The following is a 24236-nucleotide window of genomic DNA, read 5'->3' as shown; positions in this document are numbered from 1 at the left end:
TTTTGACTGCCTAATTTTTAAATGCATTTTAGTTTTTAAATGTCATTTAAATTACTTTCTTCTTTGGTATTCTTTTTAGACACTGCAGAATAATATAGGCTGCATAATATGTGATCATCTACTTTATCAAATCACTTTTTTTCATCCTTCGATGACTGAGCATACATCAAATATATATAAATGAGAAATAAATGCTCATTTTTGCATGGCTGTATATAAATAAATGCCACATACTGTGATACCCATAAATACTTTTATATCCTGCCCCATGATTGGAAAACATTAGTGAGAAATAAATGTGTATTTGAAAAAAGTGAAAAAAATTAAAGATTGTTTCTACTAATATCACAGTTATTGCTAAGATACATAGATTCAATCAAACAACTGGCTAAATTTTAAAACATACACAAATGGAGCATTTTATTTAAATGACTATCAATAACAATGGTCAACTCAACATCCTGGAGAAAAAAACAGCAGAAGGTGACTGGACTACTGGAATTTTACAAACAAAAGCATTTTGTCTGCCTTCAATCCAGTGATAAGTCCTATAAGAACTGTAGAACTTAGTTTTTAAAATCATAATCCTGTTTAAGCCTTAGGAATTTAGTGAGGCCCTAAGCAACTTGGCGAGACCCTCTTTCAAAATCAAATATAAAAAAGTTGTGAGAATGAGGCTCAGTGATTAAGTAAGTGTCCCTGGGTTTAATCCTGGTACCCAGATAGATAGATAAATAAAATAAATCATGGTCGTGTCTAGATATGGAAATAGAATGAAATTCCTTTTCATAAAAAACATTTTCTTTGCAAGTCCTCAGGAAAAAGCCTTGAAAAGAGAGATTTACAAGTTAGGTTAGTCTTTGGCGTTTCCAAAAAAATGAAGCAATAATACTTTTGGTTGACAGAAGCTACATTCTTATGTAAACCTAAGAGTCAACTAAGAGTTGATCTCTTGGAAGGGGCAAGGCTCTTCACACCCCTGTACTTTTCCTTCATGTCTAAAACAAGAATTGCAGTAGATAATTTTCTAAAATCCTCATGCTTCTGTACAATTAAGTAAATAAAAACCCATTTTAAACTAGTTTTTATTTAAGTATGTGCTTGTCTTAAAGCAGTTGTTCAATATGAAAAACTACTGAAACAATTTAGGGCTGAAAATATAAAATGATAACCAAAAGTAAAGCCAATGTGTGAAACAGGAAGGACTGAACTCCAAATAGCTAACATCTGACAAGCAGTTTACAAATTTTTCAATTTGAAATCTAAAAAATGCTTCATAGATACTGGTAAGTTTATTTATTTTCAATATGTATTTAGTGCTAAGCTTTCTAGCATGTAGTGCAAAATGTGCAAATCTGTCAGTAATACTATCCATGAGAGAGATAAAAAGGAAATCATTCATTTAGTGAGAATTACATTATACTGACATCAGAGGCTGATTGAAAACTTCTTAAAAAGAGCACATTCTCTAAATTGGTAAACAATCATGTCATAAAAATGATTAAATAATTCTCTATTACAGAGTCTAGCAAAATAGTGCTAAATGGCTCTAACCCTTAATAATGTCATAAACTGAAAGAAATTGATCAAAAAACTTAAAAATGTATTTGACAAAATGAAAAACTTTCCAGCTGTGTATTTAAAGGATGACCATATTTTATTAACAGAATTATTTGATAATGGTTTTAGAAAAGCAGACACAAAACAAATTAAGCAATCAAGAAACAGAATAAAAGAATAAATTAAAAATAAAAGCATGCCACAAAATCTATACACAAGATAAATTTTCCATGTACAAGAAATAAAATTGAAGTAAACATGCATAACACACACCAAGAAAGGTAGAATACATCCTTGGAGAAGGAAAATTAAACATGCAGAAAAATGAGAGTTTGAGTTTTGATAGTAACAGGGTAGTCTGAGGCCCAATTTACCTTCACTGTCTGACATGGCATGTTGGAAGTCGTCCATGATGAATGCTATGTCACGGTCATAGCCCCGAGTTCGTGATTCTTCTCTCATGTGTTGCTGAACCTCAGGCAATGAGTGACTTGATCCAAACTGGTCCCTGGTGTCTGCAGATATTGGTGGCAGGGGTCCAGCTGCAGCTCTAGCCATTCCCATGGGTTGTCCAACTGGACTTAATGGACTTTCTTCTTCAGAATTCTGGGCCACAATAGGTATCCTTCCTCTACTCTGGCTAATTGGCAAACTGGTAGGCTTAGTTCTGGCAGAGGATGATGCATGACTAAAGGAAACATCTAGAGCTTCAGCTTCTTGAGCTTTCAGTCTCAGTGACGAGCTGGAAGAATCCCTTTTAATTGATAAATCAAGCCCATAGACAGATGAAGGTCTGGAGGAAGGTCTGGACCTGCTGCCGCTGCTGTATGGCTTATCTGCTTCATCCTGTAGAGCTGACCGTATGGTATTTCCTAATGTGCCCAATCCTGAGCCAAGTGATGATCCCATAAATTTTTGTTGGTCTGTAATATTTTTTCTGAGGCCAAAAGTGATGTCATCTTGAAGAAGCCTTGCTCTAGAAGAAATACCACCAATAGAAGAAGTACTAGAAGTCATATAGCTTGAATAGTCAGGTTCAAGGTCTCTACTTTCTTGGATGGGTGAAAATTTGGACATTTTAGGGTCTATTAGTGATTTCTTATGCTTTGACTGCTTTTGATAAAGTATGGCTGCTGGCAATTGTTTGGCTGCTTGTTTTTCAAGTGTGAGTCTACTGATGCTATACTTTTCGGATTTTGGAAAATGTCTATAGCTGGTATCAGCATGGTAATAATGTGAAAGACCAGCAAGGTGATCTAAGCTCTCTGTTCCTCTGCGGAATTCTTGCTTAATCTGATGTTTCAGAAGCTTTAACTCATAAGGATCCTCCATTGGATCTTCCTCTGCCTTCACATAACTATGTAATCTGGAGGAACTCTGTAAAGGTGCTAGGAAATCGGTCACTTCTTGAGACCTACGTGCCTCAGTGGTTCTAAGGAGACGATCTGTTTTTGACAGATCCTTTTCATGAAGGCTAAATGCACTGCTTAATGCTGCTGTTCCTTTGCTTATTTCTCCAATGTCATCAATTAGGACATAATTTCGTGAAGTATGATGGTCAATATCTGCATAGAAAGAATCTGCAGATATGCTTGATATTGGACTGCTTGCCATGCTACTTCGTTCCTCCAAACCTATTCTCAAGTCTAAGCTATTGTACTTACTACCAAGATGGGAAACAGCATATGTATTGTCAGTAGAAACAGGTGCTATCATCAGGGGTTGATTGCGAATCACTTCATAGTTTGAAGTTATCTTGGGCTCTAAATACAATGTGGTTTGCCGTGGCTTCGGTTGTATCACCATCATCTGTGATGGTAACTGGTAAGATGGTTGTGGGGTTGGTGTAGGTTGAGCTTGGGGTGTAAAAGACATTGTTGCCACAGCTTGGAAAGTCGGTTGAGTTTGATAAGGTGAAACTTGCTGATGGTACAGAGTTTGTTGCTGAAAATGGGATTGTTGGGTGTATGGGGTGGGTGCTTGGGTAGGAAGAGCAGGGGAAGAATACTGGTATTGTGTGTAAGGACTCGTTGGAGGGACCAGCTGAGAATCTGTTTGTGTCTGTGGTGGTATGAACTGGCTGAACTCAGTTTGGGGGGCAGTTCTTGGTCGCTCAATGCCATGCTGACTTTCAATTCGGGTTGGCCTGGTGCTGCTGACTTCACTATCAGACATGTAATCACGATCCTCAGCTACCCCCTGGAGGTATGCTCGTTCCCTCTTTTCCCTCTCCTTTAATAAAGCCTCTTTTCTTCTGTTAATTCCCATTTCCAGATATCGCAATTTGGCATCAATCTCCTTTTCTTCTTCATCCAATTCTGCTTGTTTCTTTCTGAGCTTTGCAGATTCCCTTTCTACAAGATCAAGCTCTCTGTCTATGTCCTGGAGAATCTTGGCTCGAGCCATGGTGTTGGTTCTGCAAATCCTTCTCCTGGACACAGTGCCCATTGTGCTGAAGGTCGATGGAGTTCCTGTCGAAGCTTCCTCAGGAGGTGGATTTGGCAGAGTTCTCTTAACTTTCTTCTGGGTACCAGAGGGTGTCATGGTTTGAGAACCTTTTGTCTATAATCAAGCAAACAAAATATAGTACTTTATTATCAATGACAAAAGCAAACACCAAACAAACTTCACAATTTACATTTAAATAAAATGTTTTCATGTATATTTTTTAGCTATGAGAGCATAATAAAATAAAAATTTCATATGTAATTTCAAGTATTGGTCACAAATACGGTTAACTGGAAAACATTTTTTTTTCCTGGAAAATTGGTTACTTATTGTTATAACACCACCAGTAACATGAGAGAGAACTTTGAAATCAGCACCAAACTCATTGCTTATGTAAGCTTCTACTTAGTTTGATTCTTGGGAGAAATCTTAAAAAACTCATTTTCTTCTAAACCCACACCGATTACCTAATGAATCTGCTACCAGACTATCTGTGTTAGCCATCTAAAATACAAGTTTCACTGGCTGAAGATGTTTGTTTATGATATTAAGTTTCCTATTATACCTATCTTGCCATTCCCTCCTTTTCCCACTGGAGTGGCTGTCATTCCTTTTCTAATTCTATAATATTTTGAAATTAAATCCTCAAATTCTCTAATGCCTCCCCCCCAAAAAAAGAATGATTTGAATTAATTTCCAATTACCCCTTTCAATATTTTAATTATTTAGGTCCCACATTTTCTTTACACTTTAGTATTCTTATGTATTTTTTTTTTCTCCTTCTAAATGCCTTAGCAATATCTTCATGAAGCAAAAAGAAGTGACTAAAAGAAAAATTCACTGGGACTATTTTTGAAATCAATAAGATAAAATACACAGTTGGTGAGTTGTCAAGTATTTTAATTTTTTTTAGTTAATTTGCCTTATCCTTGCCTACTAAGAAGCACAGGTGTTGAGAATCATATAATTTTTGGCTATCATAAGATATGAGAGTTTCTAAACTGATGTTCTCAAAGTACCCAAGTATTCCATAGCAGATTTAGTCAGGCCTTCTGCCTGCCAGCTGCCTGTTCTTTATGAGAAGCTGTCTTTTACTTTCTTTCTATTAAAATTCAAAGACATGAATTCTTCTCCATCTCCTCAGTCACCACAATACTGATAGTAGAAAAATAATAGAAAATACATCAGGCTATGAATTTTGAACTTGAAAATTAATTAGACCGCAATTGTCCTAGACCCTAGGCTTTTGTTGCCTTTTATCACTTCTAAATTCATTTCCTCCATGGCTTTCATCTGCTTTCTGGTGTCATTTTTTTCTGCTCATGTATCTACACTAGTTGGTTCCTCAGTCAACAGCCATAATATGAAACATTATCTGAAAGTGATATGTGTGTTTCTGAAATTTAAGATATTTGAATGGAAAAGAATAAAGGCTGTCAGTCTCTGAGACAGGTTACGATGATTTTAAAATTGTAGCCTTTTCTTCCTCACAGAGAAATCTGAAGAAAAATGCATAAAGCATATGTCCAGAGGGGCTATCTAGCATGTTACTTTTTCTCCCTCAACCTCAGTTCATTTCCTGTTAAATAATATACACAATCAAATCATAAAGTTGTTTTGAGGACTGAATGAGAAAATTGTATAATACTGTAGGCACCCATTAAATACTGTTTTCTTTAAAAATCTTATCTCTGCAGAAAACTATTAGGTATTGATTAAGTCACGTTCCAAATCCCTTAAAAATATTGACTTATAAGAATATACATATCATATCTTTGACTATCAACTGGTCATAATTAACAATAAACTGAGAATAGGGATCTTATAATTATTTTTTTTCATTAATAATTTTCCAAAATGCAACATAGATAAATGTTTCATAATTTTGAAAGTTTTTCCACAATAATCTTTTCAGTACAACGGAGTTCAATAATAGGGTGAAAAATATGCATTGTTTGTTTTTCCTTAATTTGCATGTGGGAGATTAGTTATAGAAATTTTAAAATTTAGAATTTTCTCCTGTACTACATGCTAATGACTATGAAATGGCTTGATAAGGGGGTGTTTAGTTTTGTTACCATGGAAGTGTTATAGCACTGAATATAGAAACATTCCAAAATAAGAACTCTCCTTCCTACCAAAGGAGATGGATATACTAAATACCCTGATGTGATTATTACAACAATGTACATGTATCAAAACATCACACTGCACCCCAAAAATATGTACAATTATGTTATGTGTCAAAACCAAAGTAAAAAAAATAGAAATAGGGAAAATAAAAAAAGTACACTGGTAAATACAAAACTAAATGATTCTGGTAGAATGATTAAAAGATACACAAAACAGATATTACTGCAAGAAAATGGAGAAATAGTGATAATGAAATGAAATTTCTAGGTAGTTAACTAAATTTTTAAATATTATTTTAAAAAGTATTGTAGGTGCTCATTTAATGGATACAAATATTTGTTGAATGAAGAAATGAAAGAATTGTGACTATTGACTTGTGACTATTTTTAAAGGTTCTCAACATTTCAGAATTCACTAAATAGAACTGCAAGAAACCATAAAAATGACTACTTATTATATTGAATAATTCTTAATGAGAATAAATATGAATTAACATAAATTTATGGTTCATACCTGCACACAATTTTTTCCTAATGTAACTTTGTTTTGCTGTTTATGTTTTCATTTGAAGATCAGGCTTAGTCAAATCTATTTTTTTTAAAGAATTCCCAGGTTAAAGAAACATTCCAGGTGTTTGGAACTTCTAATTATCTTTCCAGATTGAAAATATTTACTGAACCATGACTAGTGTTCATTAATGTTTTGGGAGCCATGGATTTGAATCATGAAAATAAGAAACAAAGAATAAGCAAGAATATTACTGAAAATATTTTAATCCCTCAAAGAAGTTTTCTCCTATAGAGGGATCCTCTATAGTATAGTGTCCTATTAGGAGACTCCTAGATCATGTGCAAACCTTGTTATAGTGAAAATCTTACCATTCATTATTCAAAATAAATATATTCTCAAACATGTATTGACCATGAGGAATGACGAAAATTATTTTCATAAGTTGAAAAGCAAAGCAAAGCAAAATAAATCAAATACTTGATTTCTTAGTTGTAGAATTCCAAAAAAAGTAGTGTACATGTCAAATTTATCCACTTTGCAAATCAAGATATTTTTCAATCATGTACATGCATCCACTCCAGAAAAAAAAAAAAGAGATTGCTGGCTACCATGTGCTAGGCACTAGCATAAAAATGATAACTAATACTAGTCTGTTATCTATTAGCACATATGAATATACAGGGTATCTTAAAAATTGCATGGACATTTCAAAAATAGGAGTCTGTATAGATAAAAACTGTTTCTTATCATTCTGGTACATTCCCACAAAAGCTCAAATATCTAGAATCTTGCATTAGGATAAAGGATTGGGTCACATTCTGAGTATAAGGGACTAGAAGGGTTCATTACTAAAGGTTTTGATGCCTAACAAAAATGCAACAAAGTGAGGAGGATACCAAATGAACATTTTGTTTAAATCATTTTTCTTCTGTGGATTGGCTTTGCATCTTTGGTGCAGGACTTAGAGCTATGTTCTATAGACATGAATGTAAGAACATAAAAATAGAACAGTAATTGCTCATTTGCTCACCTTCTAATTTCCTAAGCCAGAGAGGTAATAGCCTACCTTGCATATAGGTACAATACATAATTACCTGTAGTATGTAATTTGAAAAAAACTGATTTCCAGGTCCAAATAGGAATTCAAAATTTAAATTAAAAACTTAAATTTTTCACCATTATTGAGATCTTTGGACTACGATAATAATGTCTGTGGTTACATTTAAATTGCTAGCATTGATAAAACATTAGAATATGAAATAGATCATAACAGGAAAGGTATACTGGGGATGAAAATGGAGGACTATTTTGACTATAGCAGAAACCATAAACCCAAAACCTATAGGTCCAGAAGGTGAGAAGCTTAAAATGAGATTAGAGAAAAATAGAGGTGATGTGTTGAGCTGAGAGATTAAGTCCCATCTGTCAAGGTTGTCTCTAGCAGATTACTATCATGAAGAAATGAAGACCCAGTATTGTGAGATCTTCTGTGTTGTTCAGAGAATGTCTGAAATTCATTTATAAGCTTGGGCATGTATTTAAAATGGCTTCAAAACATTGTTGAGGCCAAAGAAACCAAATTTGGGGGCTGCACAGTCAGAATTCATTGTTCTAAAGAAAGTTTTCCTAGCGGAGGTGGGTGCTTACCAAAAAGTCATTGGTTGGTCAATCAGTGATACAGACTAGTTGAGAGAAAGAAGAAAATGAAGCGATGAAGGAGGATGTGGAAAGAGGAGAAGAGTCCTGCAGACAAACTTCAGTTCTTTGTTAAGTTTCCTGGCTTCCTTCATCATCATTGCTTAACTCTTACCTCTCCTCCTTAAGAGTACTTTCCTCTACAATGCCCCATTTCCCTATCTATTGTTCCTAGGATGCTTTCAGCTATGCAGATAATTAAGATCCTCTTTGGTCACAGCTCATTGCTGGACACATTTGTATTAGTGAATACAAACTGTAGAACCATTCAATAATTACAGATTTAAGTTTAAATGTGCATGGTTATGTGTGTACTTAGGTTGATCAGTATCACTTAAGAACAGAAAAATATTATAAAGAATTTCAAGTAATTTCTCACCAACTTATGATTTAAAACGAACTGACTTTCAAGATGATAAATCTTATAAACTACTACTTAATTCTAATAATTCTAACTAGTTCAATATAATATAAAACAGCAGCATTCAGGACTCCAAAACAGGGAATAAAAACAAAATGACACAATTTTCTTAGAACATCAAGAGTTGTATAAAATTAAGTTTATCATGATTACAGATGATGTAGCTAGAAGTCATAATTAGAGGATAAGGGTCTAGAAAACCTTGGTGTTTAATAAGATTTTTCCTTGTTGACAAGCTTAGTAGTAAAGTTGTTTTCAGATACAGGTTTTACCCTTGACTTGAAAAAAATATATATTGTAATAAAAATGCTGGATGTAATATTTAAAATAGCTATGTAAATAACAGACAAAAGGAAAGAAAATTCTAATAAGAGAATTGAGTTTGATGGGAGGACTAGAAGAATAGCTAATACTAGATTACAATACAAGGATGTAATTGGGATAACAAGCAAATAACTTTCAGTTTAAGTTCTGCTGTCCAAAATTATTTTAAACAATTTTTCTCTGAGGAATCCATTTAAACCATTCAACTTATATGGCAAAGGAAAGAAAGTTTTGCTTGTCCTAATGTATCAGGAAAATAATAAAAATTAGTAAGGCATATATGGATACATTACCATAAAGAAGTTTTTTAAAAAATATATGTACACGCAAATATAATGAATTGTCTTATTGTCAAGATAATCTAAGCTCAATCTAAGGATGAGAAAAAGGGATATTTATGCTGTTTCAAAAACTTGAATGTTAAAATACACAAGAGTTATAGTTTAAAGTCACAGATTCCAAACAAAATTATCCAATTTCATACAATATAGAAAAATTCAATTTATTCATTTATTTAAATAGTTACTAAGAATAATGTTAAAATGCATTGTTCTAGTTGGACCTGGTGGTTTGTGAGGCTGAGGCAGGAGGATCTCAAATTCAAGGGCAGCCTTAGCTGCCTCAGCAACTGACCTTGTTTCAGTAAAAAAAAAAAAAAAAAAAAAAGGTGGGGAGCAGGGATGTAGTTCGGGAGCCTCAGGGTTGAAGCTCATCTCTCCCCTGGGTTTTATCCATAGTGCTGTTAAGAACTCAAACACTCCCCAATGTTCCTTTAGGCAACTGATGTATAAAGGAATCACTTCAAGATGGATGGTAAGCCTGATTTGAACAAGTATGAAACCATTTCATGGTACCCCATTAATACATATGGAGACATTACATGTATATTAACATATATAATTTTTATGTTTTTGTGCCAGTTAAAAATTAAAAAAAAAACTACTTCAGTATTTTGCTAAATAAATGCTGGTATCAATATCAGAGACATGCTTCTAAACTATTTTGCCCTTAAAGAGTTTTGGGAATGTATTTTTCATTTTATAAATAAAGAAAACCATACCATCCAATTGGAATAAAGGCTCATCATGAAAATCATGACATATCTTATATTTTTAAGTCTGTTCTTTCAGTTAAGAAGGAAGTTTGGATGAAGGCTCTTTACTTTTAGATAATGGAGATGGGGATTCATTCTCAAAGTGTAATTTCACATATATTTATTCATAAGGAGATGTTACATATAAAGATATAATTTTCTAGAGAAAATGTAACCTCTTTAAAGGTCATCTATGTGAAGTTCCAGGTGACTTAGAGGAGTATATAAACAGAGTTTCAATGGGACCCAGATAAGATGGGTTTATCTACAGCTTGGAAAAGGACAAGACATAATAGACCTAACAGAAGTCTTGGCCTTTTGGAATGGATGGGACTTAAACAGTAAAATATTTTTAAAGTGGAGGGAATAATATTAAATATAAATTTTCAGAGAAATACCAAGAATGATCTGGTTTTATTTGGAGAGGATGATGCATCAATATCAGTGATAGGGTAACAGATCCAGAGAATGCTCAGTGCACTAGCAGAGAGGAAAATGGAAGAGTAAATGAAATGTATATGAAAATACAAAACAAATCTTTTAAAGCTATAGCTATGTTAAAATCTCAGTTCACCCATTTTCTTCTTTTCCAGGTGGAAAGTCATCCCTGTTTATTACATACTGGTCAAATTGACTCCAATAGCATACCAGGGCAAGCCATAAAAGTAACCACTTACAATGCACTGTACTAGGCAACAATCTGTGTGGTTTGTCAAAGAGAAAACTGTGACAGCCCAATTTAATTTCCTTCAGTGGTAATGTGGCAGTCTGTGCAGATAACACAGAAGCAGTAGATATAATCGAGAAATGTCTCTGCAGAATAGTTAATGCTTTCCCAGGACAGTCACCAATATGGTTTTGTCCATAAGAATGAAAAGTAGTAATACAGTGTGTCAGGTACCAGCATACAGATCACGGTTACTCATGGGTCACCAATATATGGAATCAGTCAAGGTTTCTTTCACTTGATACTAATGATATTTTGTACCAGATGATTCTATGCTGTTGGGGGCTGTTCTGTACATTGTAGGATATTTAGCTGCATCTCTGCTTTGTACCTGCTAAATACTAATAGCATACTGTATCAATCAAAAAATGGCACCATGTATTCCAAATTATCTCCTGGGAAGCAAAATAGTCCTGCGTTAAGAATCATGGATGTAAGGAATATACTAGACAATGCTGTCAGGAGGAGATTATTGATATTATCATTAATATATTTATTGATGAGGAGAATGCTACTATTTGTATGATAGTATCTTAGTCTATGGGAAAACAGACTTCTCAGAGGAACTGTAACTTCAATGGTGCCTTGATGAATAATTGGGTGGGAAAAAGGATAAAAGAAAAAGATACATTCTAATTTATGATAATGATCTGAGTGAATTAATAAAGATAAATAGTACCGGATTATTTTTGCCGTGTTTTAAATGTTTCATGACCCTAAATCAATCTTCATTTCCGGTTAGCTTTCCTGAGAATGGGTTATTATAAAGAAAGACAATCCATGACCACCATATGAGCCAAAATGACACTGATAGAGCTGCATGACTGTAAACTTTAACCTCCAAAACAACTTATTTTTCTTTATATCTTACTCACACTCAGGTATTTTGTAATAGAAACAGAAAATAAAAGTCATGAGAAAATTTCTAGAACTGCAATAGCTACAAAAAGCTTACAATGTAAGGAATTGTCAAATTAAATGAAAAATTTTGTAAATGCTAGCACTTAATTAAAGTTGTCTCTTACTCTAGGATTTATTTAAAAAGAAGGATCAATGATGTAATTTTTAAAAGATTAAAACCTTAAGAAAAGAAGATAGTTCATTTGAGAAATTAAGTACCAGAATTATCAGGGAGATCAGTTGAAGAACTACGCTTAATTTTAAAATCAAGAAGCACTTGTCATCTTAATAAAAATTTAGGAAAGTAAGAATTAGAACCAAGAAAATTAATCTATATGGAAGCCCACAGAAGATTAAAAAATAGTTGGAAACATTTATAATGAGCAAGAAACATTCACATGTTATTCATGTCACCATACTAAAGACTGAGAATGTAATGATGAGTAAGAAACGGCCTCTGCCATTTAATTGTGCAAGAAAACACATAGAAATTTAAAACAGAAATAACTTTCAGGGTCATAGGTTCAATCTCATTTGAACTCTCCTCATCTAGAAACTCTATTTTAATAAGAGAATAAATACACTTTTAAACCTTGATAAGAAGAACAACACTTATACATACTAACCTCCTCTCTGACTTTATCTTCTTCAGTTCTGTTCGTGGCTATTCATTCTTTTTAGGATATAAAGAAAATCTACAAAGAGCTATGATTCTTCAGCATTAGGAAGGGAGAGGAAATATGTAGGGTTCATCCCCTTCTAAATAAGGTAGCTTTGTAAAATATGTAAACATATATCATCACATTCCTTTAACACTGGGAAGTCAAGGTGGGGGAATATGACGAGGCACATTCTTCCTCCCAAACTGACTATTAAGCAGATTTTCACTCTGAAATATCAACGAAAATATTAATACACAGAGTCCCCACCTGTCCCTCAACAACAGAAATTTTCAATTTTGACACAAAGCAGCAGTTAGATATGGAAATATATCTCTGCTCTACAACATCAGTAATGTGTTCCCAGAATAAGCCATTATTTTTCAGCATTCCTCTATCCTCCACATCAAACCCCACAGAGCTGAAACATACATGTTTAATGTGAAGGAAGTTCTAAATGATAACATTCATAGAAAAATAGTCTAAGTACTGATAAATTACTGGAAATCCATTAGGCATTGCAATAGAATGCAGTGTCTCATTACATAAAACAGCCATCAAATCTCTCCAATTACAGAACTGTGGAACAGGTGAGCAATGATTTCCATGCAGCAAATACTAGATAAGCAGAATTATCACTATGAGAATACTTGTGAATTATGGAAAAAGTACAGACGCTTATATCATCAAACATTCTTGAATATGCACTGCCAGCAGAGAACATTTACCATTTGTAAATGTAATTGAAATTGTTAGAAAAAGTAGTTTTCTCTAATTGTAAAATTCCAGTGGCAACAAAACTGGGAGAAACTAATTTACAGGACCCTATTAATAAGAGAATAAAAATAAAGTCATAAAACATATTTATATGTCATGCACAAATTATTTATCAAAGTCTAACCGTCTAGACAAAAATGTTCTTCAATAAATATTGTGAAAATGGCACTCAAAGTTTCATCAGACGTCTTTAAGCTTTTCCTTAATGCACCTCTTGTCCCAATTTGTTTTGTTTTCTTGCTGAAAGTCATTGCTCTTGGGCTGAGCAGTCAAGCAGAAAACTAGTTTCTACCTCACTGGACAGAGCATTAGACATGCCAGTCTGTGTGGAATTTATTGCCTTGTATTTTCTGAAGAGTCCCAAAGAGATTAATTTCTTCCCTTTTCTAAAATCAGTATAAAGTATTTAAGAAAACCGTCTAAGAGTTTTGTTTTTTTTAAAGGTAGACTTCTAAAAAATGTTTATATATGTGTCTATGTATTTCTCCCTTCCATTTCTTTCCTTCCTTCCCTCTCTTCCTCCCCAATAGCTGGCTTTGACACAATGAATAAAATAATATATATTCTGTTCATATGCTCCTTTGATATAGCTCAGTATGATAGCCATAGGTTTTCTTTCTTTTTTTTTTTTTGCTATTTTTCCTCTCACCTGCTTTCATGTACATACATACATACATACTTATATACACACATATATCTATATTTCTGTTGAGATATATACAGATAGATCTATAGATACCTCTATACATGTATATCTCAACAGAAATATAAAAATATATAGATAGATCTATGGATCTCAACAAAAATAACCATAGTCCATACCAAGCCTACTCAGATTATTACTTTACTTAGAATGCTTTATTGGAAGATGGATTCTTCCTGAAACTCATTTTCATCAAATGACAGCCCCAGGACCATAAAAACATGGGACCTGATTATATACTGTGTTTTCACCAATCATTTTTAATATTTACAGCATAATGGTATGTGGGAAGTAGTTATCATACATAAAATTCTTGGCTGATACTTTATTGTTCATTAAATAAGCACTATTCTTTTTATCAATCTATTAATCATCACTATATGTTGATAAGATGAGCTTGTTTTTTTTTAGAGTGTCTAAGTATCTTTTTTTCTATGTTTCTAAGAATGCTTTTAGAGTCTGTATATCTAATATATTATTATTTCATAATTGGATAATGAAAAAACCTTTCCAGGAAGTCTCTTTACTCTAACCCATCTCTGAGACTAATTATTAGCATGCCAACCCTTTCTTTACGTTTCTCCGAATTTCTCTACTGATAATTATATGTCAACCAAACTGCTCTGCCAGAATTTCAGTGGTATGTCAAACACTCACCTATCCATCTTTTTTATTTTTCATTAGAATGTTTTAAATCTCATGTTAGCAAATTTTCTTGCAGTGCCAACTACTTGTTCTTTACTGTACTCCTTTTCCATACTAACTGGTATTTCTTCACTATGTATTTATATTTGTATTCTCTTTTACAATTTTTTTCAACATTCAGTTGAAGAATTATATATGTATTCAAGTGAATAGTCTATATTGTGGTTAGTATGAGATTTTTACCCCAAGAGTTCATGAGGGCTTGATCTCAATTTGACAGTGTATATGTCATGTGGAATCTTTAAGAGGTGAAGTCTAGTGAATAGTCCTTAGGTCACTCTGGGACATACCCTTAGAAGGGACTATAGACTCTGGCTTCCTGTCTGGCCATGGGATTGCTTCCTCCTGCACATGTTCCTCTCATTGTGATACCATCACTATGAAGTCCTAACCAGACTTGAGCTGAGTGCCATGACCTCAAATCTCCAAAATTGTGAGCCAAGTAAACCATTTTTTTCTTTATAAAAGAGACTCTCTCAGTTATTTTGTGATACCAATGAATAACTGAAAAATACACCATATCTGTAATTAGGATATGCAGAGTTAGTTTCAAAAATGAAGATAAAATTTATAACTAAACTCCAAGACATGCTTTCAACACTTAAAAACTTGTAAATAGAATTTGATTCCCATTAAGTTAAAATTTGTTTGTGAAAACAGTACTCATATGCAAGGCTAGTTAATTTCAGTTACTATTATTACTTTGAGAGTGGGTAAAGGAAAGCTATGTTAACCATATTCTTTTAAGTAACAAAATTTTTGCTTTGAGTTGGCATTTTTTTTTAGATAGGCTCTCACTATGTTGCATTGGTTGGTCTTGAACATGTGCTCCTCCTGCTCAAGTGCCTGGAATCACAGGCATGTACTTCACTTGACACAGAATAGCATTATGAATAATATATAAAGATTTATAATTTTTCTTTTAATCAGTGTTACATGGTATTGTGATTAGAACTAACTAGATACTCAATATGTTTGTTATATTTATTCTAAGTAGACGTTTAAGCAAAATAATAATATCTTTGCTAATTTCATTCACTGCTAAATGGGAACACATGCCTAATGTATCAGATAAAATTTACCATATTTTTGTCAGTGATTTAAGTTAATTTGTAATCTTTTATTTACTTATGTAACAGCATGACTATTCCAACTTTATGAAATACTAAGAAAAAGTATATAAATCAGTTAAGAGACTGCTGAGATAAAAAAAATTAGAACAGTTGTAAACAATATAATGAAATTAACTGGCACAAACAGGAATTTTTAGACATGGGTATAAGAACAAAGTGAGCTAATTTTGAAATGGATCAACCAGAAGCACATGTGGTAGAATCAAGATGTAATTGCTTATTCATGCCACCTAACATACAGGAATCACAAAGAGGCAGCATTAGACACATCTTTTGATTTATCAGTTAGAAAGTTATTGGTGATAATAAGAAAGGCAGTCTATACAGAATAATTTCACTAGATTAAAGAATAAATGATAGGATGAACTGACTCTTCATGCTTTGATAACTAGAGATAAGGCTGAGGTTTGGGGTGAGTCTTCTGAGAAAAAGTATTATTTAAGGAATAAATTAGATATAATCTGAGGGTCAAGAGCACAGGAGTGAAAGTGTTTGAAATTAGACAAGAGGGAGGAGAAAACAGTCTTTTTATAAAGATATCATCTAATCAGAGATAATACATCGTTTCAACAGTAATAACTAAAGATCAATATTTAAAACTATACAAAAGCTTGCTATGCATTGAGTATCATTAAGAGCTTCATAAATAATATCTTATTAAATCTCTAACATAACTTTTTAGAGAGGAACTGTTATTAATTCTATTTCAGATATTTACAGCTCTAGAGATACTATGTAGCTTCATCAGGCTTGCATCACCAAATAGTGGCAGAGCTGGGACTTAATCTAAAGTTAATGCTCAAGTTTAAGTACAATGTGACTGAAATACAAATAAAAATTCAAAATAATATACAATGCAAATTTATACATTAGCATATGATAAATAATGAGCATGTGTTAATACAGTGTGACCATATTTGATACATAAAATCAGTGCTGTACTTTATGGTTTGGAAGAAACAAATGTAACTAGAAGATGGTAAACTAAATTAATAATCAATATAAATTTTTGTTTCAATTTTCTTCATATTTACATTCCTCTGACAATTTAAACTAACAGTCCTATTCTCTAAACGTAATGTGTATTTCCTAAACTTCTAGAAGATATGTTCAAATAAATAACTATTATTTTGTGAAATGAGCTGGAGTCATTGTTGAGGAGCCTAATATCAACTGTATACTTTAAACATTGGGGACTGAAGGTTTCTAACTGAGTGTCCCTCTGTCCATCCATCCAATGAGTTTTCACAAAATCTCCATTTACTATTTTGTTTTGTGCTAGTCCACTGTGACATAAAGATGAATACCTTTATCATTTCTGCCTTCACACAGATTTTGGAACTTAAAAAACACAGACATTTCAACAGGAAGTAAAATTTAATATAATAAAATCTTATATATGGTACTTAGTATAGAAGAAGAAAATCTTTCTCTCAAGTAGAATTGATCATACAAATCATTTGAGGAGACACATGGGGTAATTGCAAATGCTTAGGGGAAAATCACAAGATAAACAGGGGAGGGATTTCCTGCAGCAGACCATGGATAAAGGCAATAATGATGGATTCACATATGCCCTAAGACCCACAATGCCTAGTGAATTTTACACAAAATTATTGGATGTAGAGATTGGGAGATTGCATTTTATCTTTTAAAGTGCTAGGGTTTTAAAATTATTATTTTCTTACTCCTTTTCATATTATTTTTTATATTTGCATATATTTATGTATTAAATATATTTTTTATATTTTTGCTATATACATGTCTATTATTCACAGACAACATATAATATTGTGTGAGCTAAGGTTTGCATTTTTATTGATAATACATATCAAAACTACTATTATGTATATCTCTATTGTAGAATTTAAAGGCTTTTAGCCAAAAATTATTCCTAGTAGTTACCTACACTTTTCTTTCCATCAATACCTCTGAAGCTAAGTCTTTGCTTTAGTTTAGGATATTATTCATTCTATTAATATTTACTCAGCACTCACTTCTGTGTGAACCACACATGTTTGTGATCTGAGGGAAAGAGTAGTGATTAAGAGTCATATGACCCCTGTCTCATGAGAGGAAAATACAGATATAAAATCATAAGGTATTAATAACAAATTGTGTTAAATGTTAAAAAATTCTAGATAGCAAAGGGCTTTTGCATGTATACAGGAACAGACTCAGGTGAGCATGTAGGATACTCAATAGACTAAATGCAGTTGAAACTTTAGTGCAAGGGGGAGAATGGTGTATGATGTGTATAAATGATGGGCAGGTTCCTGTTGGTCATATTGATAATGTGTAAATTAAAAGGATATTTCCACGTAAAAATATTGAGGAGGAATGATAGTATTAGTAGCACTGCCATGTAAAAAGCATTTGGGTGAAATGTAGAATGAATAGAACAGGAACAAAGATAAAAGTAGTTAACATGTTAAGAACTATTTTAATGGCCCATGAGTGAGAAAAAGAAGTTACACCTTTGAAAACAGAGTGGTATTACTCAGCTATTAAAGAAGAATGAAATTATGGCATTTTCTGGTAAATAAATGGAACTGGAGACTATCACACTAAGTGAAAAAAGCCAATCCAAAAAAACAATGGCCAAATCTTTTCTCTGATATGGATGCTAAATCACAATAGGCGAGAGTGAGGTGTGGGTTCGGGTTCACCAGATTGGACAGGGGAGTGGGGGGAAGGGAAGGGGGAATGGGAATGGTAAAGACAGTAGAATGAATTGGACATTCCTATGTTCACATATGAATACACAATTAGTATAACTCCACATCATGTACAACCACAAGAATGGGGTACTACTCCTTGTACATATGATATGTCAAATTACAATCTACTGTCATGTATAATAACTAAAAAGAACAAATAAAAAAGAAAAGAAAACAGAGTGGTAATAGCAGGAGTTAGAACTAGAAGACTCAAGATTTTGGGTTTTATTCTTACTGCTTTGCTTGTGTTAACTTATTTCAACCTACAGGAAGCTTATAAGGTAGATACAATTTATATCCTTGCTTATAAATGAGGAAATTCAAGGATAGCAAAGTAAGCAACTTCCTAAAGCGCACACTGCTGGTATATGACAGGACATGAATTAAGAAAATGAAGAGACTTGAATTGAACCATATCTAGACTCATGTTCTAAACAGTATTTAAAATGGTAGATTATTAGTTATGTATTGCGGTATAATAATTCACTCCAAAATTTAGTGGCTAAAAATAACAATATTGCCTATTTTATATTTTCTGAGGGTTAGCAATCCAGCCATGGCTTTGTTGTGATCTTTGCTTAGGGTTTGCCACTAGATTGCAATTAAGCTGCTATACAATGCTGTGGTAACTTCTCAGTGTGACTGAGGAAGGCCTCTCCCAGACTCATTCATGTGATTTTTGGCAGGATTCAGTTGCTGGAGGGCTGTTGGACTGGGGCTTCAGCTTACTGATGGCCCCCCTTGTTATTGTCCATGTGCTCCTCTGTAGAAAAGTTATTTGCTTCATCAAAGTAAGAGCCAGAGAGAATGAATACAAGCAATATGGGAGCAATAGTCTCATAATCTTATCATGGAAGAGACATCCCACAATTCTTTCAATATGCTATTAAATAGAAGCAAGTCATTAAGTTCAGCCCATACTCAGTAGGAATGGATTCCACCAAAACATGAACACCAGGATATAGGATAGATGGACAGCCATGTGGCAACTGTATAAAACATAAAATAGATTTTATGACTGCATGCAAACTATATGTGCCAGGACAGACTCATGGGGGCATATAAGATGCTCATATATTTGGTAACTAAAAGTTGAGGGGACTTGTATCATCACTGTAATGTGGGAAGCACATTTATCCACTGTGATTAAGGCAGGGAATTGAGCAGAATAGAAAATGAGAAAGGAAACTGAATACTTAAACCTTTTAGGAGAGTTTGGCAGTGGGAGTGTATTATTGAGATAAATGACTCTAAAATTTTTCAATATCCCTTCCTGTGAGCCTTCCTCTGAAAGTGCTCAATAAGCCATATACACATAAAGAAGAGGCAGATATTCGGATTCATACAGGGTTATGTTTTTTTTTTCAAGAGTTGTGAGACAGATTAATGGCAAGGAGATTGGTGAGGTGGTGGAACTTGGATTATTAAGGCAATAGAGAAGAGGGGATCAATAAACAGAGATGAAGTAAACATTCCAATGGTTAGAATATGGATAAATGTGAAAAGATACCTAAGTAAACAAGATCTGAGAAAAAAATTTACATCTTAGGGTTATATATATATATATATATATATATATATATATATATATATATATTATTCTAAGTTAAATTATTTTCAAGTAGCTTCAGGGGAGAAAACAATTGTGGGAGGGGACGGACAACATGGAGGAGACTGACAGTCAATAGAGATGGACGTTAAGAAGGTGATTGGATAGAAAATTAGGTGTTGGGTCATTATTGTCACAGATGTAGGAGTTACTCAGGACCTGGCAGGACTTTAGATGGTATAATATCAGTTTATTACCCAGAAGTGAAGTCACGTGACAAGTCATGTGTAGAGCAAGCATGCTGCATTCTACCATCAATGCAAAGGTATTCTTGAAGAGAAAACTAACACCACTGGGTTTTTGGTGCTTTCCTTTATGTTTACTTGTACAAATAGGCTTTGAGGCATTTTTTCCATGCAAAAACAAATAACCAATATGCTCAGAGACCTTTTACTAGACTTCTGATTAAATGCCTGTTTACCTTGCTATTAATTTAGTCTCATATTCTTTTCACAGATAGCCCATCTAGTCTGACAATTCTCCCTAAGGAGGCTGTTACAGGTGTTGACTCCTGGCTGTTTTGTTTTACCTTGCCTATTTGGGTTATTTTTTATCATAAAACCTTGACTCCAAATGCAGACATAACTCACTGTGGAGTCAACAGGGCTCTCTCTGGGTTACTACTTCAATTTCCCTTCTCTCTGACCGTTCTTACCAGGTAAGATTGGACCAGTCCTTGAACCTTCCAAGAATAAGGAAAATTCAATAGGACGTTAATTAAGTACCAAAGGAACACTTTCTTTTCTTCATTGTACTTTAAGATTTTAATTAAAGCCTCACCACTTCCATTTTTTGAAATTATCCTGAGGTTTTCAATTTTATAGAAGATTAGAAATTTCTGTGAAAATTATTTCAAGTATTCCTCAGAGTAGCTACTTTTAGAAAAAATAGGCAATTTGAGAAAACAGCTTGCTGAGGGCAAAATGTGTTTTTCAGGATTTGTCATTTACTTGACTTCCCATTTCCTGGACAGACTCCAGCCCTCGGAGCCTTGCCTTACTGGCATTGCTACATGGAGGACTTCTTGGCTCATGTAGGAAAGGCCAAGACTGTATCTGTTTGGTTCCTATACAAGAAATGAAGAACTGCTACCAATAAGATCATAAAACTTAATAAAATGCTGACATTGAAGAATTATGCTTTCAAAAATACACAGGAGCACAATGACTTGTATTTGAAGATGACACCAGAAGTCCAAATTTTGAGGCCCTTTCTCAAAATAAGGTTAGGGTCAAATGGTCTGCCTTGATTTTTTGGGGGGGGGGATTATTCTTTCTAAATGAGTGAATTCTTCCTCATAAATTTAAAAATTATAATCCTCTCAGATATATGTAAAGTTTAATAGTTTGCTTTACGTGTGTGCATGGAAGGCAGATCTTGGTTACTTAGAGAAATAAATAGAACATTACTTTGTGAGGTCAATATTTGTGAAGTTTGGCCTAGTGCCTCTTTGAAATCATTATGGTCACTGCACTGGCCAGATTATTGACATTTTTTAGAAGTTAACTATTACTTGTCTTTGCATATTAAATAACATTAAAATATGATATAACAAACTATTCTAATTAAGTAAGTAACCTAATTTAGGCAATCGTTTCTCCAAATAAATAACAAAATTGACCAGAAATATATGAAAAGATGCACAACATCATTAGTCATTAGGGAAAGGAAACTCAAAACCACAATTTGATATAAATTTACAACCACTAGGTTGGCTATACGAAGTTTTAAAATAACATTTACTAACTATTCTTTTTATTGATTCTTTTTATTTATATATAACATTAGAATTCATTTTGATATAACTAGAAATGCATGGAATATAATTTGCAATAATTCAGTCTGAAGTACTTCCTTTTTTCTCCCCTCCTTCCTCCCCATGTTCCTTCTCTCTAATGATCTTTCTGCTATTTTTTTAAATTAGTGCCTTGTGGATATATATAATAGCAAGATTCACTGTGGTATATTCATATATGTAAACAGGAAAGTTAGATAAGATTCATTCCACTGTTCTTCCCTTATTCCATCCTTCTTCCTCCCCTTTAGTCCCCTTCATCTACTCCATTGATGCTTCTTCTATATAATAATCATTTTTTAAAAATGAAAATAGGTATTGGGAAGCATGTGAAGAAATTATAACTCTCATACATTGCTAGTGGGACTAAAAAATAGTTTAAGTGCTATGGAATAGTCTGTCATTTCCTCCAAAAGTTAAATATGAAATTACTGTGAGTTCCAGTAATCCTATTCCTAGGTATATATCCAAAATTATTAAAAAACAGGTATTCCAAAAAATACTTATGCATTAATGTTCTATGCAGTATTCTCAATAGGCATTATGTCCCTCAATAGATGATGAACAAATTGTAGCATACTTGATACAATGGAATTCAACTGTACAAAGGAATAATGTACTGATAGAAACTACAAAGTGGGAGAACCTAGCAAACAAAAGCCAGGCACGAAAAGTCACATATGATATGATTCCATTTACATGTATATCCAAAATGGGTCAATGTACATAATCAGAAAGCACATTGATGGTGGCCTGAGGCTAAGAGAAAGAAATGGATAGTAACCATTGAATGGGGGAGGTAGTGGTGAGTTTACAGCATTAATGAATATACTGAATGCCACTGAATAGTTCATTTACAAATGGTTAGTTTTAATGAATGTCATCTGTATTGTAAAAAGCAGTCCCTAAAAAAGTATTATTAATTTCCGATATTCTGAGATACAAACAAAACTCATTTACCTTTTAAAATAATTTTAGTTCAAAAATATATGTTTTATTAAATTTATGTTTTAATGACACATTTCCTGATATTGACTAGTAACATCAAAACTATAGTTTTATATATTTGTCAAAAAATTCTGTTTCAGTAAGGTGTGGTGACACACACCTGTAATCCCAGTGTTCCAGGAAGATGAGATAGGACGATCAAAGAGTTCAAAACTAGCCTCAGCAACTTAGCAAAGCCCGAAGCAACTCAGCAAGACCCTATCTCTAATAAAATATTTTTTTATAAAAAGGCTGGGGATGCAGCTCAGTGTCTAAGGTCTCCCTGGATTCAATCCCTGGTACCAAACACAAAACAAAACTAAAAACCAATAAAACTTACATGCTTAATTTTATATAAAATAATAAAGTATATTAGTTACAATTTTAAAAAATCTGCTTAATTAGTTTCATAGTCAAATATCAAAATCCTCAAATCTGCAAATTTTATCACGTTTCTGAATTACTCAAAAGCAGTACTGTTTAGAATACTATAAAATGTACTTCTCATATTGATTAATTATGCTCTGATATGCTTTTGGAAACTTTAACCAAATTTGTCAGTAGTATCCCATTATATATTTTATATCTTAACTGATAATTATAAAAAATCAATAGTTTTACTTTTCATAGTTTTCACAAATATAGCCACCAGAAGGCTCTATTTCAGTCTCAACTGCATGTTAGTAACCAGGCCACCCAAACTTTGTGCTTCACTAATATAGCATTCGTACATTAGTAAATATACTATGAATGGCTGGATTATTTACTAAAACATTCAGTTGTGTTTTATTTTTGTTATAAGAGATTAGTATGATGAGAAGTTTTCTCCCCTTTCAATCATATGAAGGTAGCTGCCCATTAGATTCCAAGCCTGCATACTTGGCCACCATATCTTTTGAGTTATAGTGTCCACCCAAAGCCTTCTTCTCCTTAAATATACATATCTAAAGTCTAGTTGGATGGAATTTCCCAAGATAGGACTTTTAAGAGCAATGGCTTTGGAAGCCACTGGAAGCACCATGGGTTAAATTGGCAGATATAAACATTGAGCTGTTCTCTTTAAAGAGCCATCAGGACTTGGAATAGGACAGCACCATCAGGGAGCAATAAAGAAATGATATATCAAGTTGTTTTAATATATTAAAGAAATATTATGTTCCAGGGTTGTAAGGTAAAATATTCACTACAAAAGTATAAAATTTAAAGCATGGCTAGTGTTAATGTCTAGAAAACAATTGTATTTCTAAATTTTATATTTCTTTAGAAAGAAACTGCTAAGTGAGAATTTAGATATTATTTTTAGCAGATTTGTTGCTTTACCGAAGGTTATATTTTCT

The 24236-nt window shown here is 33.2% G+C and overlaps 1 protein-coding gene across 4 annotated transcripts in view; it reads right to left on the bottom strand.

The window, feature by feature from the left end:
* Window positions 1-24236, bottom strand: part of Pclo (piccolo presynaptic cytomatrix protein) — a 402900-nt gene that overhangs the window by 153680 nt on the left and 224984 nt on the right. For all 4 annotated transcript variants that reach the window (XR_013435134.1, XM_021735866.3, XM_078040136.1 and 1 more), the window contains exon 7: window positions 1935-4122. Coding sequence is in view for 3 of the 4 variants with exons in the window: in XM_021735866.3 (XP_021591541.2) it covers window positions 1935-4122 (2188 nt within the window). In the remaining variant the exon portion in view is untranslated. The remainder of the gene's footprint in view (window positions 1-1934; window positions 4123-24236) is intronic.

Source organism: Ictidomys tridecemlineatus, chromosome 2 (assembly GCF_052094955.1).
Source record: "Ictidomys tridecemlineatus isolate mIctTri1 chromosome 2, mIctTri1.hap1, whole genome shotgun sequence".
Lineage (NCBI taxonomy): Eukaryota > Metazoa > Chordata > Mammalia > Rodentia > Sciuridae > Ictidomys > Ictidomys tridecemlineatus.
The sequence above is the reverse complement of the archived record's forward strand: the minus strand, read 5'-3'. Positions and strand labels throughout refer to the sequence as shown.